General features: G+C 32.4%; 1 protein-coding gene across 7 annotated transcripts in view; it reads right to left on the bottom strand.

Annotated features, from left to right (window-relative positions):
- Positions 1-20139, bottom strand: part of LOC145277762 (hemicentin-1-like) — a 508122-nt gene that overhangs the window by 258065 nt on the left and 229918 nt on the right. For all 7 annotated transcript variants that reach the window (XM_080129486.1, XM_080129488.1, XM_080129489.1 and 4 more), the window contains 7 exons: positions 17035-17319; positions 15512-15661; positions 12806-12931; positions 8784-9053; positions 6666-6755; positions 5196-5372; positions 1260-1478 (listed from right to left, as the gene is read on the bottom strand). In XM_080129486.1, coding sequence (XP_079985612.1) covers positions 1260-1478; positions 5196-5372; positions 6666-6755; positions 8784-9053; positions 12806-12931; positions 15512-15661; positions 17035-17319 — 1317 coding nt within the window. The remainder of the gene's footprint in view (positions 1-1259; positions 1479-5195; positions 5373-6665; positions 6756-8783; positions 9054-12805; positions 12932-15511; positions 15662-17034; positions 17320-20139) is intronic.

Below are 20139 nucleotides of genomic sequence, written 5' to 3'. Positions count from 1 at the left end.
CTAAAAAAGTTTTAAGCCAAAGCTGACTAAAAAAGTTTTAAACCAAAGCTGACTAAAAAGGTTTTAAGCCAAAGCTGACTAAAAAGGTTTTAAGCCAAAGCTGACTAAAAAAGTTTTAAGCCAAAGCTGACTAAAAAGGTTTTAAGCCAAAGCTGACTAAAAAAGTTTTAAACCAAAGCTGACTAAAAAGGTTTTAAGCCAAAGCTGACTAAATAGGTTTTAAACCAAAGCTGACTAAAAAAGTTTTAAGCCAAAGCTGACTAAAAAAGTTTTAAGCCAAAGCTGACTAAAAAAGTTTTAAGCCAAAGCTGACTAAAAAGGTTTTAAACCAAAGCTGACTAAAAAGGTTTTAAGCCAAAGCTGACTAAAAAGGTTTTAAGCCAAAGTTGACTAAAAAAGTTTTAAGCCAAAGCTGACTAAAAAGTTTTAAGCCAAAGCTGACTAAAAAAGTTTTAAACCAAAGCTGACTAAAAAGGTTTTAAGCCAAAGCTGACTAAAAAAGTTTTAAACCAAAGCTGACTAAAAAAGTTTTGAACCAAAGCTGACTAAAAAGGTTTTGAACCAAAGCTGACTAAAAAGGTTTTGAACCAAAGCTGACTAAAAAGGTTTTGAACCAAAGCTGACTAAAAAGGTTTTGAACCAAAGCTGACTAAAAAGGTTTTAAACCAAAGCTGACTAAAAAGGTTTTAAACCAAAGCTGACTAAAAAAGTTTTAAACCAAAGCTGACTAAAAAAGTTTTAAACCAAAGCTGACTAAAAAAGTTTTAAACCAAAGCTGACTAAAAAGGTTTTAAACCAAAGCTGACTAAAAAAGTTGTAAACCAAAGCTGACTAAAAAAGTTTTAAGCCAAAGCTGACTAAAAAGGTTTTAAACCAAAGCTGACTAAAAAAGTTGTAAACCAAAGCTGACTAAAAAGTTTTAAACCAAAGCTGACTAAAACGTTTTCAAACTAAAAGTTTATAAAATTAACTAAATAAAAATAAATAAATAAAGAGGCGAAAAAAGAAGCTAAAAGTTACTAGTAAGCTTTAAAAATAAGCCTGGTTAAATAGAATATGTATTAATCAGCGTTTTTAAAGTCATATTGTTTTTAAATATTTCCTTAGTTTTGTTCATAAACAGTCACCTAATCTTGATTAGGACACAAGTGTCACTCTAGATCTTGTGACGAGAACATCTGTGGTACAGTAGTAACCAACAAACTGCAAAATAAATCTGATTAAATCAAACCCCAAAAGAGAAATGATGATTTACTTACGCTTGAAATGCAAATAACTGGTAACTACAGAAGTGTTGTTTTGTGATTGTGGCTTGGGCTGATCGACGACATAATTATGACGCGATATTCGACTGCCATCTTTATACCAAGTAATGGTTGGGCTTGGGTTACCTCTTGCTTTGCACATCAGGTTTGGACTTGGATCTGTTACATTGAGATAGAGGAATCTTTTGAGTTTCTTCTGAAATTCCGGATATTCTGCAACAAAGTGAAACAATTTTTTAAATTTCAGTATAGATATATAAAATGGGTGATGTAGATTTCTTGGAACATCGTGTGTAATATATACACACACACACATATATATATATATATATATATATATATATATATATATATACATATGCACATAATAGTAATAAAAGTTTTAATTATACAAACATAATTTGGCTACACATTTGAAAACATGTTTCAGTCACTAGATGTCTTCAGCCGGGGTATTATTTCTTTACACTTTCATTTTGTGAAACTTTTTGTTACCATTAAATAGCTCTATTTATTATTACCAATATTTTAGTACTATTATAAATAAACACAGTAAAGATTCTCTGAAATTTTGCTACCTTATGACTTTAAACCAGACTTGGAGTACTTTTTAGAATACGAGTTTAAAAATGTAAAAACATTTGTTAAAAAGACAATGTTCTTCTTTGTCAAATGGTTACGAGATTTCGCATGAACTATCGTGAATGTTATAGCCAGGAATAAATGTTGCCAAAAATAACATTTCCAGTATTCTTAATGCTTTTCATTTTGATTCATTTCACTACATTTTGTAACAAAGAGCAGAGGATCGTTCAAAATATCAAAATAAAATATAACAAATTAAAAAAAAAAACAGCATCATTTTTATGCTTCTTACACCATCCATGACCCTATATATATATATATATATATATATATATATATATAGAGAGAGAGAGAGAGAGAGAGAGAGAAATAGATTTATGCAAGATTTACAGTCTGGAACGATAAAATTTTCACCCTAAAAAAGACATGATTCCATTTGGATTTGATGAAAACCGGTTTTCTTTGTCTTTTTTTTTGTTGTTGCAGACCATTTACTAGTCGGCCAGTTGTGTACAAATCCCAGGAACGATAGGACCTTCTATCATGTCTGAAAGTGACACAATGTTCAATGAGCGAGATCGGAGATGTGCCGCTGTACAACTCATGCTCTCTACCGATCCAAGTTATCACAACAAGACTATTGCCAGCACTTCAAAATACAAATCCGGATGATTCAATGCTTGAGGGTACAGCTCACCGGCCCTCTCTCTTCCCCAGACCTGAACCCACTGGACTACTTTGTTTCGTCATACGTTGAGAACATCACCAACATGACCTCCCACAACACTAAAGCCAGCCTGATCACTTCCATCCACCAAGTATTCACTGAGCTCCTGCTAGCATTAGTGGAAAAAGCATGCTCCCAGTTCTGACCCCGTATCGAGGTGATGATTGAGGCTGAACGCAGCTACATTGAATAGATGTAAGCTTTACTAAATAATCAAGTTACCTGAATTGATTTTTTCAATAAAAGTTTTAAAATAAAGCTGTAGTGTTGTTTTCTTCTTTGGATGACAACTTTATCATTCCACTCTGTAGTACTGACATAAAACTACTGCCTTGATAATGTGTACTCTACCCATTCCTTCTTTTGCCAACCAATCAAATGTTTCGATTTGTGTATCGACAGACAAACTCTAAAACATAACTTTTTAATAGTATATAAATTTTAGATTTTCAAAATCGAAAATGAATGCTAAACTGAAAAATGTAAAAAGTGCAATCCAGTTTGCGACCCAGTCTTTGACAGCGTTGTATCAGCATCTTCTGGCAGGTTACATAAGCAGCTGGAAGATGTCAAAGCAAAGACTGCCAGATGATTAATCCAAAATATGGCGTCCCCCTTCCCTATTTAAGCCATTCTTTAAAATGTTGGCAGTGTGTTGAAAGCCATTTTAAGTTTTAAAATTTCTTTTTTCTTTTTTTATTTTATGAAGTTCACACTTTCATTGATACTTGTCTCCTGACAGCTGATTGGATAACCACTTCGGTATCTTCCAGCGGCTTATGTAATTTGTAAGAAGATAGTGACACAAAGTGAGACACTCTTTAAATTTTGAAAGCATTTTTGTGTTTTCTTAAGGGAGCTAACCATAGTTTTCCTGGGTTTACTAGCAGTCACAGTTAACCTAAACTCTTTGTGAATTTTCAATAAAATATTCTGAACGAGATTTTAGATATTTGGCCGAAACTATCATTGTGAGACATGTTTTTTTAGACGAATCCAACTCACCCTCTCACAGCATTCTCTGTCTTCATGGTCCTAAGTTCATGCAAAGATTTGTAAAAATTGCAATGCTTCTCCACAAAGGCAAAATCAGACAAAAAATTGATTTTAAATATGGCAAAATCTAGCTTCCCAAAAAGGAAGTTTTTCTTTTTTTCTTTTCTTTTTTTTATCCAAAACGAGGCATATTGCCATTTAAAACGTAAGGGACTACCATTTGGGATTATGTTTAACAGAAGGTTGTGGGGAGTTAAGCAGCAAGAGGTTTGTTCACATTACATTTAAACTTCAGCAGGTTGATACAATCAGAGAAGCAGAAAATGGGGACGGAATTCCAAATTCTAGTAGTTCCAGGGGAGAAACTATTATAGTAGAATACTTTCCATCTCCTTAGGACCTCAACATTGAAGGGGTGGGATTTTAGTGCTTATTAGGTTAGTTGGGGGATATGCAATCCCCCAACTGACCTGCATAGACATGTGCTACGAGTTCAGAGTATTTTCAATTAAAATACTTGTAGGATAGGTACAAAGATGCAACACTGTGGCGAGGGAACAGAAGTTGAAGCGTGCGAGCTGCGAGCCCTATTAGATTTGATACTATTTTTGGGGACCATATCTAAAAGGATTGGAGAAAAAATAAAAATTGCCCCATCTAAAGAGATTTTGCTCCTGTGAGTACAGAACATAAAATATACTTTGATCATAGCTCAAACACCAGATAAGTCTTAGAAAGCCTTTCTAATTTATATCAGGAACGAAAAATAAAAATTTTGATGTCTAAGGGAAATAACTTTATTTCCAATTCTAAGGGAAGTAACTCTAATTTGGCTCTGCTTCTAAGGGAAGTAACTCTTTATAATTGTTAAGGAATAACTGCGTATTTTTGAGTCAAGGGAAACAACTTTACATGTCCTTAATTCTAAGGGAAATAACTCTTCAGAGTCCAAATTTGATATAAGAAAAACCAATTGTTTTTTTTTCTCTTATTCTATGTAAAGTATTTCTTCGCCCCCCCCCCTTTTTTTTTTTTTTTTTAAAATCTAAAGGAAATAACTTTTCGAAGCCTATTTTTTTCATGGTATACGAAAAGTTAATGAGATAATATTTTATGATTAGGTAGACTTTTGGAGATACGAGGGTGAGTAGTAGAGTCGCTGTTATTATGGAATTGAGTCATGCGTTAAATAAATAGAAGCCAAAAGAGAATGAGAGATGAAGACGAGGAGAGAGAAGAGATTGAAAGAGGAAATGAGAAAAAAAAAATAACGAAAGAGAAATTGAAAGAACGAAATGAAGAAAAAACAACAAAGAAAGAATGAAAGAGAAAGAAACAACTAAAAAGAAAAAAATGAAAGGAAAAGAAAGCTGAAATAAAGCTGAAAGACGGATGGAATATAAAAGGAAAAATATGATAGAATATAAAGAAAGGAAATAAGAGAATATAAAAAAGTGGGAGAAAGAATATGATAATGGGAGTGAGAATTTGATAAGAATATGAGAATAAAAAAGGAAAGGAAAAAAAAAGGAGAAAAAATTTCCTTAAAAATTATACACTAGAAAAAGTGTTAATTTCAAACAAAACGCATTTAAAAAAAAAAGGTAAAAACTTATACCCACCTTTCACCTCTACGTCTAAAGTGGCTATACTTCCTTCTCCCTCAATATTTTTAGCATTGCATGTATATTGACCTGAATCAGAAAGGGTAGCATTCGAAATGGTTAGGGTATTACTGGACTCTCGATAATAATTACTGCCAATTTTTCGCCATTTAAAGGTTGGAGGAGGATAACCCTCTGAAAAAAATAAACAAATAAAAATAAAAGAATAAATAAAAAAAATAAAAATAAATAAAAATAAAAGAATAAAATGAAAATGAGTTTTTCTTATAAAAACGAGCGATAACAGAAATGAATAAATATAATTCATTGGAATCAACACCTTCCAAAGAATATTCAGAGATTTTTTGTTACAAACGCAAAAACCTCAAATTAGCAATATTGTCAAAAAATAATTTTAAAATGGTTAAGAAAATTACTGCTATATATAAAAGGTCACCAAGAGGGGTTCTTTATTAAATGTATCACATAATAAAACGTTGACCTCAAAACTAAACTTTTGCCTGAATAATGTTTTTTTTTTAAACACATTAGTTTTGTAGAGATTTTTTTCTGTATTTTGCAAAATGCAATATTTATGAATATTGTTTATTCATAAATATATACATTAGAATATTTACTATGATGGGTAAAATTCATTTGCTATATGTTGCCTATGAAGATTAAAATCAATATATAATGACACTAAACCTTATTTTTAAACTATTTGTTAAAAGCTATTACATGATTTGGATTTAAAAAATAAATCAATAATATTTAAAGGCTTAAGCTTAAGGAGTCTTAAGAAATTAAAATGAAGGGAATTTTGCTTAACTGACCATAGATAAAATTCAATGCAGATATGCAGTGTTGTTTTCTTTAGGGCAACACTTCTATCATTCCACCCTGTATATTTGCTAGGCAGATTTTGAAGTTCTTTTTTTGTGAGTTCAGGTGCTCATAGAATTACTGGAAGGACAGATCTTCCTAAAATTAACCTACGGATTATTTAATGGTGAATAAAGTTGCCAAATATAATTTTACAAGTAGGATAATTATTTCATATTCATATCGATGGAAATTTCACAAGGAGTTTGGTTTGGTTTGCTTCCGTGATTTTGTTTAAGGGGATATTTTCAAATTATTTAAAGCTGAATTTTAACATTCAAGCAAAAGTTTATGCTTCAAGTTCTTTTATATCTTAAAATATTTTTTCATGCCATTTGGTTTGGTTGTTTTGTAGAGGAAAATCATTGTTTTTGTTTTTTTACTTTGCAGAACATAATTGAGTTTTGCAAAAATAGAGAGAAAAAAACAATAACATAAATGTTTAGTGAATTTTAGGTCAAGACGCCGGTATATTCAGACAGCCTAATCTGGTAGCACCAGTATGTGATATGACGTTTCTCCAATACCTAACTCTAACCGATTTGGTGATGAGAGTGATTAAATAAAAAGATCAAAGAAAATGATAAGATCTGTGTTTCTTACGCTTATTTTGTTCTAGGTCACATATCAAGACCAACACTTCTCCCTTGATTGATGGTTTGCCAAGCCGTAATTTCGCTAAACCAGGTTTATCTGAAAAGCAGAGATTAAATTATTATGGATTCGAGAACATTTTCGAGGAGTACAGAGTTTTAAAAGATTAAAAAAAAACACACACAAAAAAAAGAAACAGGTTTTAAGTTTTAGCAATGTTGTTTCTTAAAAAGATCTCTTTGTAACAAAGTCAACCCAGGTGATTGAAGTAGTATGAGAGTGAATAGGAGTTATAGTCTAGATGGGAATGAGATGCAGATCACGAGTGGTGTGACTGAGTGCTTTGATAATTTCGAGATTGAAAAGAAAACGGAAATACAAACATTTATTGATTAATGCTGCGATTGTGAAGCCAAAACTCTGGTTAAATTCATGCATTTTTAACATAATTTAATTGTTCTTGTAGAGTACTCACATCTCACATTTACAAAAAGATCTATATGTATAGATATTATATATGTATAGATATTATATATATATAGATATTATATATGTATAGATATTTTTGCAAATCTTTTGTTAAGTTTATTTCATTTTCTAATAAAAAAAAATCATATATTTTCAGGTAATCATATGAAAGAAAAAAAAAACTGGTTTTAAAAAACCGATTTAATTCAAAGAAATATTTTTCAATTTATATAAAATGCAAAATAAAAATAAATGAAATAAAAGTATTTTCCAAGAATATATCACTTTATTTAGTAATCTAAAATAAAAAAAAAATTAAAAAATGAAGATATATTCATGATATTATATAAACAAGATCTTCCGGGGTGATCCGAGAATCAGGACTGTAAATTGGAATTATAATCTAGATGGAAATGAAATGTAGTTTAGGTGTGATTACCTGATGCTAAACATTCACTTGTTCTCTCATACATTTCAACCGAGAGATTTTATTAAGATTCTAATAATTCCTTTAAGTGCAATTGTTTGAATCTTTCTTGAATTGAAATACAAATCACAATGACTGTTATTGCAGATTGGCAACTGCTCATTAGCTTGTAAGACCTCTAGGGCAGGGTTTTACATACACTATTGAGCATTTCAAAATGGTCACCCATGTAAGTACTGAACAGGATCATTGTTGCTTAATTTCAGTGATCTTACAGGAACCAATATGTCAATGTGATTATAAACATATTCAAGTTCAAAAGATGTTCAAATACTTTGAGATTGTTTTGTAAAGAAATGGATTCATCTGCAAGGGATAGATTCTTCTTAAGCAATAGCTGAGATGCTTACAGGTATTATTACCACATTGGAATAAGAATGGATATTGAAGTAATCGCATCTAAGAGATGAAGGTATTGAGGTTGTTAAGAAGTTTTGTTAGCTTGGTGACACCGTTAGAGCACTGAGCATGTTCTAGTGCGATTGCATAAGTTAATAATGGATGACATAAGTTCAGGGAGCTTATGTCATTACTAACCAGCATAGTGTAACCACTGTTGACCATAGACATAACTATGAGGCATGTGTATGAAATGTTATGTATGGAAGTAAAACCTGGTCAATGAGGGTTGAGGACATGTGTTGCATGGAGAGAAATGATATGAGAATGAGATGATGGGTGTGTAATGAAAGGCTTGGGATGAGTTCTGATGATTGTAGAGGAAGATTAAATCTGGACATTATTGGAAGACGTATGAAGAACAGGAGACTTTAATGATATGGCCACATTGAAAGAATAGATGAGAAATCTTGTGGACAGTTAAAGTAATAGGTCCAGTGCGCAAAGAAAGGTAAAGTAAAAAATGGGAGAAAGTGATAAGGATAAAATTTGGAGAGAGAGGGATAATTAAAGACCTAGCAGAGATAGATTAGTTTGGAAGTCAATTTTAAAAAGCTGCACAACACATGCCAAGATGTAAAGCAGGTGTTAAACCAAATGTGATGATGGTTTGCATTTATCAGACTCCATCACCAGTGGGACATGATGATTATATGTAGTTTAATATCCAACATGAACACTGTTTTCCTCACTGAAATGCATCAGATGCACATAAATTGCTCTATTTACTTGCATCTCCCACATCACACGCGCATCTCGCATATAATACTTACATTTCACATATAAAGTGGTGATGGCTGTAGCAGAACCAGTTTTTGTACCTCCTGTCGACGGGCTTAAGATATTCTCAGCTTCACATGTGTACTGTCCAGCATCTTCGACTCTGATGTTATCGATAACAAATGTGTCTTTATTTTGTATTTGTTGGCCCTTGCCAATCCAGCGAATAGAGGCTGGTGGATTAGCATCAGCTGAACAGTTCAAAACAGCCGTTTTCATCTGCGACACGACAACTTTGGATTCCACAAATACACGAGGATAATCTGAAAAGAGGGGGAAAAATATATTTTGAAAAATTTATCAAAAACTAGTTACCCCTAACCGGCGTTACATGGGAGCGTATTTATTTTCAATTTATTTTGGTTTTTCTATTTCTTATATTATTTGAAGTTTTTCCTCCTTCCACCCAAATATTTTTGTCCTAATCAAAGGGAAATAACTTTGTACAGACAAATGCAGAGTTGTATATCTTTTTTATTGTTTTAAGATTGCACCCATTCGAAAATAATTCTAAGGTGGACAAAAAAAAAAAAAAGTGGACCTCAAGTCTACTTCAACCACTTCGGTTTAACATTCACAAACATTATGGATGGGAACAAATACATTGTGAACACTGCTAAGACTGCTGCAAAAATGGATGGCTCTCCCTAACATGCTAGAAAATTGTTCACACCGGAGAGCATCCTATATTTTTACAAAGCCACAATTTGCCAACGCATGGAATATTGTTACCACATTTGGGATGGTGCATCTACCTTTAGTCTCTCACTCTTAGATAGGGGCTATAAAAGAGTCTCAAATCTAATAAGTCCCACACTATCGGCCAAGCTCCAACCCCTGTCCTGCCATCAAAATGTTGAATCTCTGCGCCTTACAAGTATTTCAATGGCACGTGATCTTATGCACTCATAGCATTTATGTTCCCTCGACATACTCTCGACTAACCCGGCAAGCAGCAAAATCCCACCCCTTCACTACTAAGGTCGCTAGATACTAGAAAGCCTTTTACTCTAATAGTTCTATCGCTCAGATTCCTAGACTTTGATATTCCCTCCCGGTTTCCTGCTTCTCTGACTCTATTAACCTGCAGAAGTTAAAACTTAATGTAAACAGATATTTTGCTGTTCTGGGGAGTTGAACAGAAAAATATCTGTTTGGCACGATCTCAACCAGCAACCCCTTATGTTTCAAATAACAATATATCTTCTTTGGGTGAAAAAGAGTTAAAGAAAATATTCTGCGACCTTATACAAGATGCCTTCAATAAGTTTCCAGACTTTTTTTCGTATGGGCACATTTATTGATAATACACACATAAAACTCTAGTCCCCTTCGAAGTAATCTCCTCCGGATGCAATGCACTTCTTGTGCTGTTCCAACAACTTCTGAAAGGTCCCATGGAAGTCTTCTTATATGAATGCATCAATGACCCTTGTCACAGCCTCGATTATCTCATAATGACAGTCTCTAAGGTTTTCCTTGAACATAGGGAATCACCAAAAGTCACAGGGAGGAAGGTCTGAACTATAGAGAGGGTGAGGAACTGCCCTGATGCCATCTTGGTCAAATAGTCTGTGACAAGGATGGAGTTGTAGACTGTCGCATTATCCTGGTGGAAATATCACTGACCCAATTTGAAGAGTGATGAACACTTCCAACAGTATCTCTCCCTGAACTCCCTTAAAACCCTCAACAGCATTGCTTTTGATTGTCTGTCCAGTGAAAACCCAGTGCATGTAGATCATGCCCCTGCTTTAGAAAAGAAAGAAAGAAAAAAAGGATCATAAGTTTCTGAGTGGATTTGCTCTGTTTGGACTTCTTAAGTCTGGGAGAGCCAGCATGCTTCCACGGGGAACTGTCTCTTGGTCTCTGAGTCATAGCAATAGATCCAGCTTTTATCACAGGTCACCAGAGCATCAAGAACTTCAGGATCTGAATTGATTAGCTCGACCATCTCTCTGCTGTCATGATATCTTTCTTTCTGATCTTCTCTGAGCATCCTTGGGGCAAATCTTCCGCATCTTCAGTTCCTTGTAAATAATTGCGTGTACAGTTCCCACACTGACATTAAACCATGCACTTATTGTTTCTATAGACACACGACGGTTCTTATCCATAAAATTCGTCATTTGGCCAATCAACTCTGGTGTTCTGACTTCCTTAATCGTCCATTAGACTCCTTGACTTTCTTGAATCTCCTATGCTACTAAAAAACTGATGTTTGATTCATGCAAGATGGCAAAAAAGAAAAAAAACCCTTCCATACATTTCTGCAACATTTTTTCTAAGTTTAAAACAGAATTTTATTGCATATCATTCTTCTAAAGTGTCCTCACGTCCAGATTGCATTTTTGAAATTCACCAGCTGTGACAATCGAGCTTTAGTAAGGTGCATTCCAATTCCTACTGTAGCTGTTCATTTGAACCTGAAAGCATAAAAATTGGCCAGTCATCTCATAAGATGTATAGCAATAAAATACTGAATTTTCAAGAGTCTCCGACAAATTTAAATGACTTTACAAAAAGTCCAGAAACTTATTGAAGGCACCTCGTATATTATAGATTATCAAGAAACGTTTTTTTTGTATCCTTCACTTATTACATTTCATTAACGTTTCTGACAAAAGGGAAAAATTGCAGTGTTCTGGGTCGGAATCTATCCAGCTAACACTGATCCTTGGTTAGTTTTTGATCTTCAAGTAGTATTTTTTGCTTAGCTCTTTACATCAAGTGGCTTTGTGCCTTGTCTAGAGCAATTTTTGTCAATGTCTAAATTATATTTATCTTTGTGTTTCACTTTTCTTGGAAACTATTGGACCGATCTGAGTAAACTTTTGCAGGTTCCTTTGTTATAAAAAGTGCAGCAAACTATGAATTCAACGCACAGTTAGGGGTTAATATTTAATGCAAAATGAACAAATTCAACTATCAATTTACCATAAAGCATATTATATATATATATATATATATATATATATATACACACACACTAGATTTTTAGCTCGTTAAAAGCAAAGAAAAAGTTATAGTTTGTGTGTGTGTGCATATATATATATATATATATATATATATATATATATATATATATATATTCTGAATGTAAATCTCATTGAATTTTATTCTCAACCATAATATTTTAACCATCCACAAGAAAATTTGATAAACTAGAATCAGATATTGATTTTAGAGAAAGAAAACCATCAATGACAAAGAAATGATAAACTGACCGACTTTACTTTGTATTGTTCATGATATATATATATATGTTTTTTTTTCTTTGTGAAGATTGTAATGCTGGGTATGGGGCAGCCAAACCAGCTGCCAACATTGCCCTGCTTTTTATTGAAACCTGCTGAGAGCTCTTTTTTGTAACTGTTCCCTTAAGTGCAATTGTCTGGATCTCTTTTGCACTTGGTTCACCAGGAATATTAGTTAGGTAGGGCTTCAGGTTCTTCTTCATAAGTCATGTGACACCTATAATAACTGGTATGATTGATATCTCTCTAAGATTCCAATTTCTTTTCATGTCATACATGAGACCTTGATATTTGGTCTGTTTCTCTTTCAGCTCTGTTCAGACCTCCATCATTAGGGACACTCACTTCAACCAAGGTTGCCACTCTTTATGACTTATTCCATATAACTATGTCAGGTTTCACAGCAGCATTTTCAAGATAGGTGGCTGTAAGGATTACATGGTCGTGTGTGTGTGTGCGCTAACAGAAAATGTAATGTGTGAAAGTTAATATTTTTAACCACAATGGAACAGTTTAGATTTATCAAAACACTTCTATAAAGGTCTTTGTCTTTCATAAGTAAGAACCACTGTACTGCAGTTTCATAGGATGACTAATCATCAGAAATGTACCTGATTGGTCTAACATTTAACATTACTTGCCAATAATTTAAGATAATCAGATAGGTGCACTTCTGATGATTGGGGCTGTGGTGAAACTGCAGCAAAGTGTGAAGTAGATTTTTTTAAATTCAAAATTTCTAATTCCAGAAAACTTACACAAAATCTCAACAGCAAGTATTTTCGATCTCGTTCCAAGCAAGTTGATGGCCTGACACTCGTACGATCCATAGTCGCTTTTAGAAACATTCTGTGAGTATGGAAACTCTGAGACGGAATTCCGCACTGTAATGACAAAAACAAAATTAAGTTCTTTTTTTCATAGTTCATTTGTTAAAAGAAAAAAAAAATGGGAAGACTTGTTTTATCTTTTTGTTTTATCACAATTCAATTGCGATTTCTTACAATTCAATTACGATTTCTTACAATTCAATTACGATTTCTTACAATTCAATTACGATTTCTTACAATTCAATTACGATTTCTTACAATTCAATTACGATTTCTTACAATTCAATTACGATTTCTTACAATTCAATTGCGATTTCTTACGATTCAATTGCGATTTCTTACGATTCAATTGCGATTTCTTACAATTCAATTGCGATTTCTTACGATTCAATTGCGATTTCTTACAATTCAATTGCGATTTCTTACAATTCAATTGCGATTTCTTACAATTCAATTGCGATTTCTTACAATTCAATTGCGCTTTCTTACAATTCAATTGCGATTTCTTACAATTCAATTGCGATTTCTTACAATTCAATTGCGATTTCTTACAATTCAATTGAGATTTGTCAGAATTCTTTTGTTATTAAGGGATGAATTTATTTTTCGTTTGTATTAGTTTTAGATTTATATAACTAATAGTGAATTTAATCGTTGATATGGTTTTCTTTTAGCAATTATTTATTTATTATATCTATTAATTAACGATTTATATTTTGTTTGAAGAAAATTATACTATAAAACTGCACAGTAACTTGTTACCAACATTACTGGTAAGAACGTATATAGTAACAAATATTGAACATGAATTTGTAAATCTGTTGCTAGTTTTTTCGTCTGTGTACATAAAAATAAACAAAACGTTTTTTTCCAAGAACTATCGGTCCGTGAAAGACTATCATGAGACTGCTTCCCAGTTGAGTTCAACAAGCGTCTTTAAGTCCAATATTAAAAAATTCTTGTTGAGACATCGTCTTAAATAATCAAACTGTCCCATCTCAAAAATGTTCAGTGTTGCTTCACTGTCCTTATGACAAACTTATTAGCCTTTATCCTAGAGTGGCCTTTAGCCTTGATAAGTGGTGACTCGTTAGTAGATGAATTAAAAGTTCAGTTTTACTATGGCTGAATGATGTACTTGTGTATTATTGTTTAGATTAAATTAAGTATTTCACATAGATACGTTCTATCTATATTTATAAAATAGTAACGTTTGTGAGAGTGTGCAACTCTCTTACAGCCCACATCATTGGATCATGACCAAACCTGGCATGATGATGGTCCTTCATCTAGGGATGCTGCACACCATTTTCTAAGGTAAAGATTACAGGTCAAAGTCATAGCCTAGGCTCTCCTACAGCCCACACCACCGGAGTGATCATGACCAAATCTGACATGATTATGGCCTCCGACCTAGAGATGGTGCACACTAATTTTTCAAGGTCAAAGTCGGGACTTTGCTAATAATACATATTATTAATCAGCATTTTTTTTTTAAATATGAAGGTTTATAAAAACGTAAAAACATGTTCCATCAAACATTTTGTACAAACTATCAATGTCCATGGATAAGTGGTTCATCACCAGTGGCGACCCTTTCTCTTAAGTATAACATTTCACTTTCTTTTTTTTGAAACGTATACCAAATTTTATATTCATGCAAAAGACAAATCTACATTCAGAAATTGTAAGACATCGATTCCTAAATTTTTATTTATGTCTAGTATATTTGTATGTTTAGTTAATTATTATTAAAAAGATTTAGAAAAGGTCTATGGCATAGTAGATAAAGTACTTGGTAAAATCTAATTGTATGTTACACTCTTCTAGAGGTTGAGGTCTCAATCCTCAGTGCAGACGACACTCAAAATACAATTGCAAATTACTTAGGATCTCTATCCAGTCATGACTGAGAGAATGAGAGCATGCTACCCCCGTGGACTAAATAAAGGGTTCCGTTTGAAAATTTGTGCAGATTTCAATAAATTCGGCAGAAAGATTACGGGGTTCAACAAGATACATCTGAAGAAGGTCGGTGGGTAAATCGACCGAAATCTTAAGATGAGAACAGTAGTTTTGAAGAATGAAAACAAGAAGAGCAATCAATCCTCATCTAAGAAAAAATCAGAAACATTAAAAAATAAGTTTAGAAATTGTTATGCAATGTCAAGGAGAGTGGCCTTGTGCCAGAAGAGTGCACGGAAAACATGGCACATGAGATTTTTAAAAGCAGGACACGAACATAAGGTTACAGAGTACACAATCGGAATAACAACTGCATTCCAATCACAGTTGTTGTGCATCATGATATAAAGCAGAGTTCTTCCACCGTACATAGGTTCCCGTTACCTTTGCTAACAAAAGCCACATACACAAATCTTTTTAGTTAGCGATTTCTACCACATATTAGTCCATGTTTCTTTTTAAAATAAACTTATTTTTGATTGCTTTCATCAAGTTTAATATTTAATCCGGTTGAATATATAATTGGTCATGCGTACAGGACGTCGAGGAAAGTCTTTATTCAAGTCTGCTACTGCTATCCGTGTACACCAGGAAGACTTTCTTGTAAATAAATGAATGAGAAAGTTACAATCAGTTCAAACACTGATGTTATCATAGATATGGTTTTACCTTTCAAGAGTTTGTTGTCTTTGATCCATTTAACTTCGAATACACGAGGGTTGGCATCTACAGAGCACGTCAAGGTCATTCGAGTGTTTTCTATGACCTTGAACGGATTTTGAGTTATTTGTTGTTGCTGGATTGTGATGAACGGCGGGTCTGCAAAAAAGAACAGTTCGAAACATGGATGATTGAGTTTTAAAACAATGGTTGCCCAATTATCTGAAGATTATATATATATATATATATATATATATATATATATATATAGAGAGAGAGAGAGAGAGAAAGAGAGACAGAGAGAGAGAGAGAGAACCATTTATTGAAACGATAGAGAATGTGTAAAAGATTAGATGAAACAAGGACAGAGTGTAGATAGAGACAGATTAAAGGCAAGTGGATATATATGTACATGTATATATACATATGTATGAATTAAAAATAGAAATGTCAAGACAAAGACTCAACGTCTTGTCCAGAGTTTCGTCGGCTTTATCAAAAGCAAAAATAAACTGAAAGCAGTACATATCGAGAAAATCTTTAATTTTGGTGCATATATATATATATATATATATATATATATATATATATATATAAGTTTTAAAGGCTATAACAGATGTAAATCTATGTAGAGAGGGAATATACACAGATAGGTAGACATACATAAAAAATATATACACACATATGTATATAATACATAGCTCAAGAATATGATTTTTTTAAAATTTCGGTAATAAGATAATTTATATGCACACACACACACACACACACACACACACACACACACACACACACACACACACACACACACACATATATGTGTGTATGTGCATATAAATTATCGTACTACCGAAATTAAAAAAAAAATCATACTCTTCAGCTATGTATTCCATAAATTATATTTTGAATTATAACAAATATTAAGCTCAACACTTATTTGTCTCTGAAGAGTTGTTTAGTGATATGATGAAAATATATTTTGCTGTCAAACGGAACTCGTACAAGATGTAATAAAATGAAAATTTAGGCGTCTGCTTTAAAAAATTAAAACAATATATATAAGAATAAAATTTTAAGACTGTAAAAATATAATTGATATTAATTTATTGTTCGACAGATATTGAAATTTCCTTAATCCGTGTAGTTTCAAAGAAAATCCAAAATACGGGTAATAATCTAAAAACTTTGTAATAATCCATATATGTATAATCCAGGTTTACAAAAAAATCCGTTTGCAAGCAATCAAGGAGTAAAGATTATTTAAAGCTGTGAAAGTTAAATTTTTTTTTTTTTATTTATTTTGAAAACAATTTAATTGGTCTAATGACCGGAAAAAGTGGTTTTAATTGATAATGGAAAACACATTTTCGAAAGAAACAACGGGAATAAAATTACAACGGACCCAGAAGCATGAAAAGGATGAAGAAAAAAGAAAGAAAAGGTAAAAAACAAAATGGAAGAGATACTGAGCGTTATATTATAATGCGAAATGGAGAACAAAATTCCGGTATATGTATTTTGATTGTACTTACATTGCACATCGAACACCATGTCCTGCCGCAAAGGCTGACCCTTATTGACGTCATTGTAAACAAAACATGTGAACATTTGCTTGTTATTTTCCCGAGTGACAGTAAGTCTAAGTGTATTCGTTGTATTTCGAAGATTAGACACCGAAGAACCACTATAGTTGCGGCCTTTAGACTCCCAATAAATCGTTGGTGCTGGCTTTCCGGACGATTTACAAGTCAGCGTTGCTGTTTCTCCAGTCTTGTAAACACTTTTGTCCGAGATCAGCACTGGAGGAACTGGAGGCACTGCATAAAAAATAGATAAATAAATAAATATATAAATAAATAATAAAAATAAATTAATAAATATAAATAATAAATAAATATAAATAATAAATAAATATAAATAATAAATAAATATAAATAATAAATAAATATAAATAATAAATAAATATAAATAATAAATAAATATAAATAATAAATAAATATAAATAAATATAAATAATAAATAAATATAGATAATAAATAAATATAAATAATAAATAAATATAAATAATAAATAAATATAAATAATAAATAAATAAATAATTTCAAAATTAAATGTAATAAATGAAACAGCCGTTTAACAAGCAGATAAATAAGCAAAAATAAAAAATAATAAATAAATAATAAAATAAATAGATAAAAATTTAAATTTAAAGCCCGAGGAAGCAATTTATTTGTCAATAATATTTGCATGAGAAATATTTTTAGATGAGTAAAAAAAGGACCTTGGGTTTATTTTTAGTAGCATTGTAATTCTTGTTTCCTTATTTTTGTCCTTTAGTTTTCACATTCTCGGAGTGATATTTCTATCTAGCACTTATTGTTACTAATATTTGATCTTGAAATATATATATATATATATATATATATATATACACAACTGTGTGCGAGTACGTTCCTTATAGACTCCAAAACGGCCGAACAGATTTTCTTTAAAATTTACAGAACTTTAGTGTATAAGTCTGGGAGTGATCTTAGCTAAGTTTTGTCTCAAAATACCCCCGATAATTACCGATAATCGAAATCGTTATTTTAATTTATCTATCATCGGTAAAGCCATTTTTTCCATGTCGTCGCTTAGCAACAATGATAGATCAACGGGTCGTGAAAATTCTACTGTGGGTAAATTGATAGCGTGTTTTTTTTTTTTTTTTTTTTTGTATGACGTGGTCTGCAAGTTTAAACTCCGCTCGTAAATTTCTTAATCTTTTTGTTTATTAACTGTAAAGAATTTTATAAGACTTGAAAATTTACGTGTTTTTTTTTTTTTTTTTTTTTTTTTTTGATGACGTGGTCTATTGGTTCAACTCGTAAATTTCTTAATTTTTTTTTTTTTGTTAATTGGAAAGAAGTTTATATAAAATAATTTTATAAAAGAAACAGTTCTCTAGAGTGCAATGTAGAATAACATATTTTAGACGAAGTTACTGCGTGGAAACATGTGAAGCTTCCTCCCGAGCGATTTCACGGATTTCGATGACAATAAAAATATAGTAGTGTGGAATATTCGCCTGGCGTCCTTTGCAAGCTTAGATAAGTACTCTTGTAGTTTAAACAAAAGAGTTACAATAATACCAGGGTGTCACCATTTACACTGAACATCCACATCAATATATTACACATGAAAGAGCCCGCTGTGGAATTTCCACAGGTCCAGCTATTTTGTTTTTAATACAGACCCTGACAGACATTTAAAAAAAATATTCAAAAAGAAAATTAACAGTAAATTATACAGATTGATGGAGAGAGCACCATAGAATTTCCACAGGATTCTGCTATTGTTAAAATAAAGTGCATCGGTAAACAAGATTTGAAAAGTTTAGTACTATATAAACTAATATATATATATATATATATATACTTTCAATTTGTCTTTGCATAAGCAGTAATGTGCTCATGACTGTGTAGCAGCAAATTATTGCTTATGTAAAGACAAATTGAAAGTGTAACTTGCTCTATCCCGGTATTGAGAACTCTTGTATTAACCTCGTTATATTTCACTGGCTACCGTACCTTTGAAAAATAGCAACCTCAAATTATATATATATATATATATATATATATATATATATATATATACTAGCATGGGTGCCCGGCGTTGCCCGAGTGTTTGGGGGGGTGTTGAGGAAAAAAAGTGGTAGTAGGAAGGCAGGCTCGAACCTGTACTGCGAATGAGGAAAAGAACGAGGGAAAAACGTGACGTCTTTGCTGTTACGACCACCGCTAAACCGAAAGTAATGTAGGTTTAAATTAAGGCTAGACAATCGAAAAGATAGGATGACCTTCGAAAATATCGGCGAAAAAAGCGACCCCTCCCTGTAGAAAAGTGCACAGTGGAGGATGAAGAAATTTATGTTTTTAGCCAATTTTTCGGTATTTGTCGTCTGAAGGGTCGAGCTTCAAAACGATACTGATCTTGTGAAAATTCGTCGCCTCTGTCGAAAGTTTTAGACATACATGCAAACATACATTTATATATTAGTAGCTCAAATTTTTGACCTAAACCGAGTAAAAAGCTTGTCCTATCTCTGAATACTCTTTATGTAAAATTTCAAATGTTTAGATCAGAAATTGTCTGAGTAATTTGGTAGAGACCGCCGAGGTATTTTTTTTTTTTTTTAACTTTGAATACTATTATTATCCCTTAAGATTTATTGTTTTGGGCTCAAATCATTAAGTTAGATCCATGTCCAAGGAACCTATATCTAAAATTTCAATTGTTTATACCCAAAATTGTCGGAGGAGATTGGTAGAGTCCTCAAAGGTAGAATCGTTGAACTTTGCCCCCTTAACAGCCAAATTTCTGGCCGAAAACAGATTACAAAGACTTTACCAAATGTCCATATCCTGTATATCAAATTGCGAGTTTGTAGACTGAAAATTGACTGAGTTATTGTGTAGGGAAATGTACACAGGCAGACAGACAGACACTTTCATAGATATATATATCTTTATATCTATACAAGTGAACGTGTCTGTGTGTGTGTGTGTGTGTGTGTGTGTGTGTGTGTGTGTGTGTGTGTGTGTGTACATTTCCCTACGCAATAACTCAATTTTTAGTCTACAAACTCGAAATTTGAT

The sequence above is a fragment of the Euprymna scolopes genome, chromosome 6 (genome assembly GCF_053919585.1).
Source record: "Euprymna scolopes isolate OS-2025 chromosome 6, ASM5391958v1, whole genome shotgun sequence".
Lineage (NCBI taxonomy): Eukaryota > Metazoa > Mollusca > Cephalopoda > Sepiida > Sepiolidae > Euprymna > Euprymna scolopes.
The sequence above is the reverse complement of the archived record's forward strand: the minus strand, read 5'-3'. Positions and strand labels throughout refer to the sequence as shown.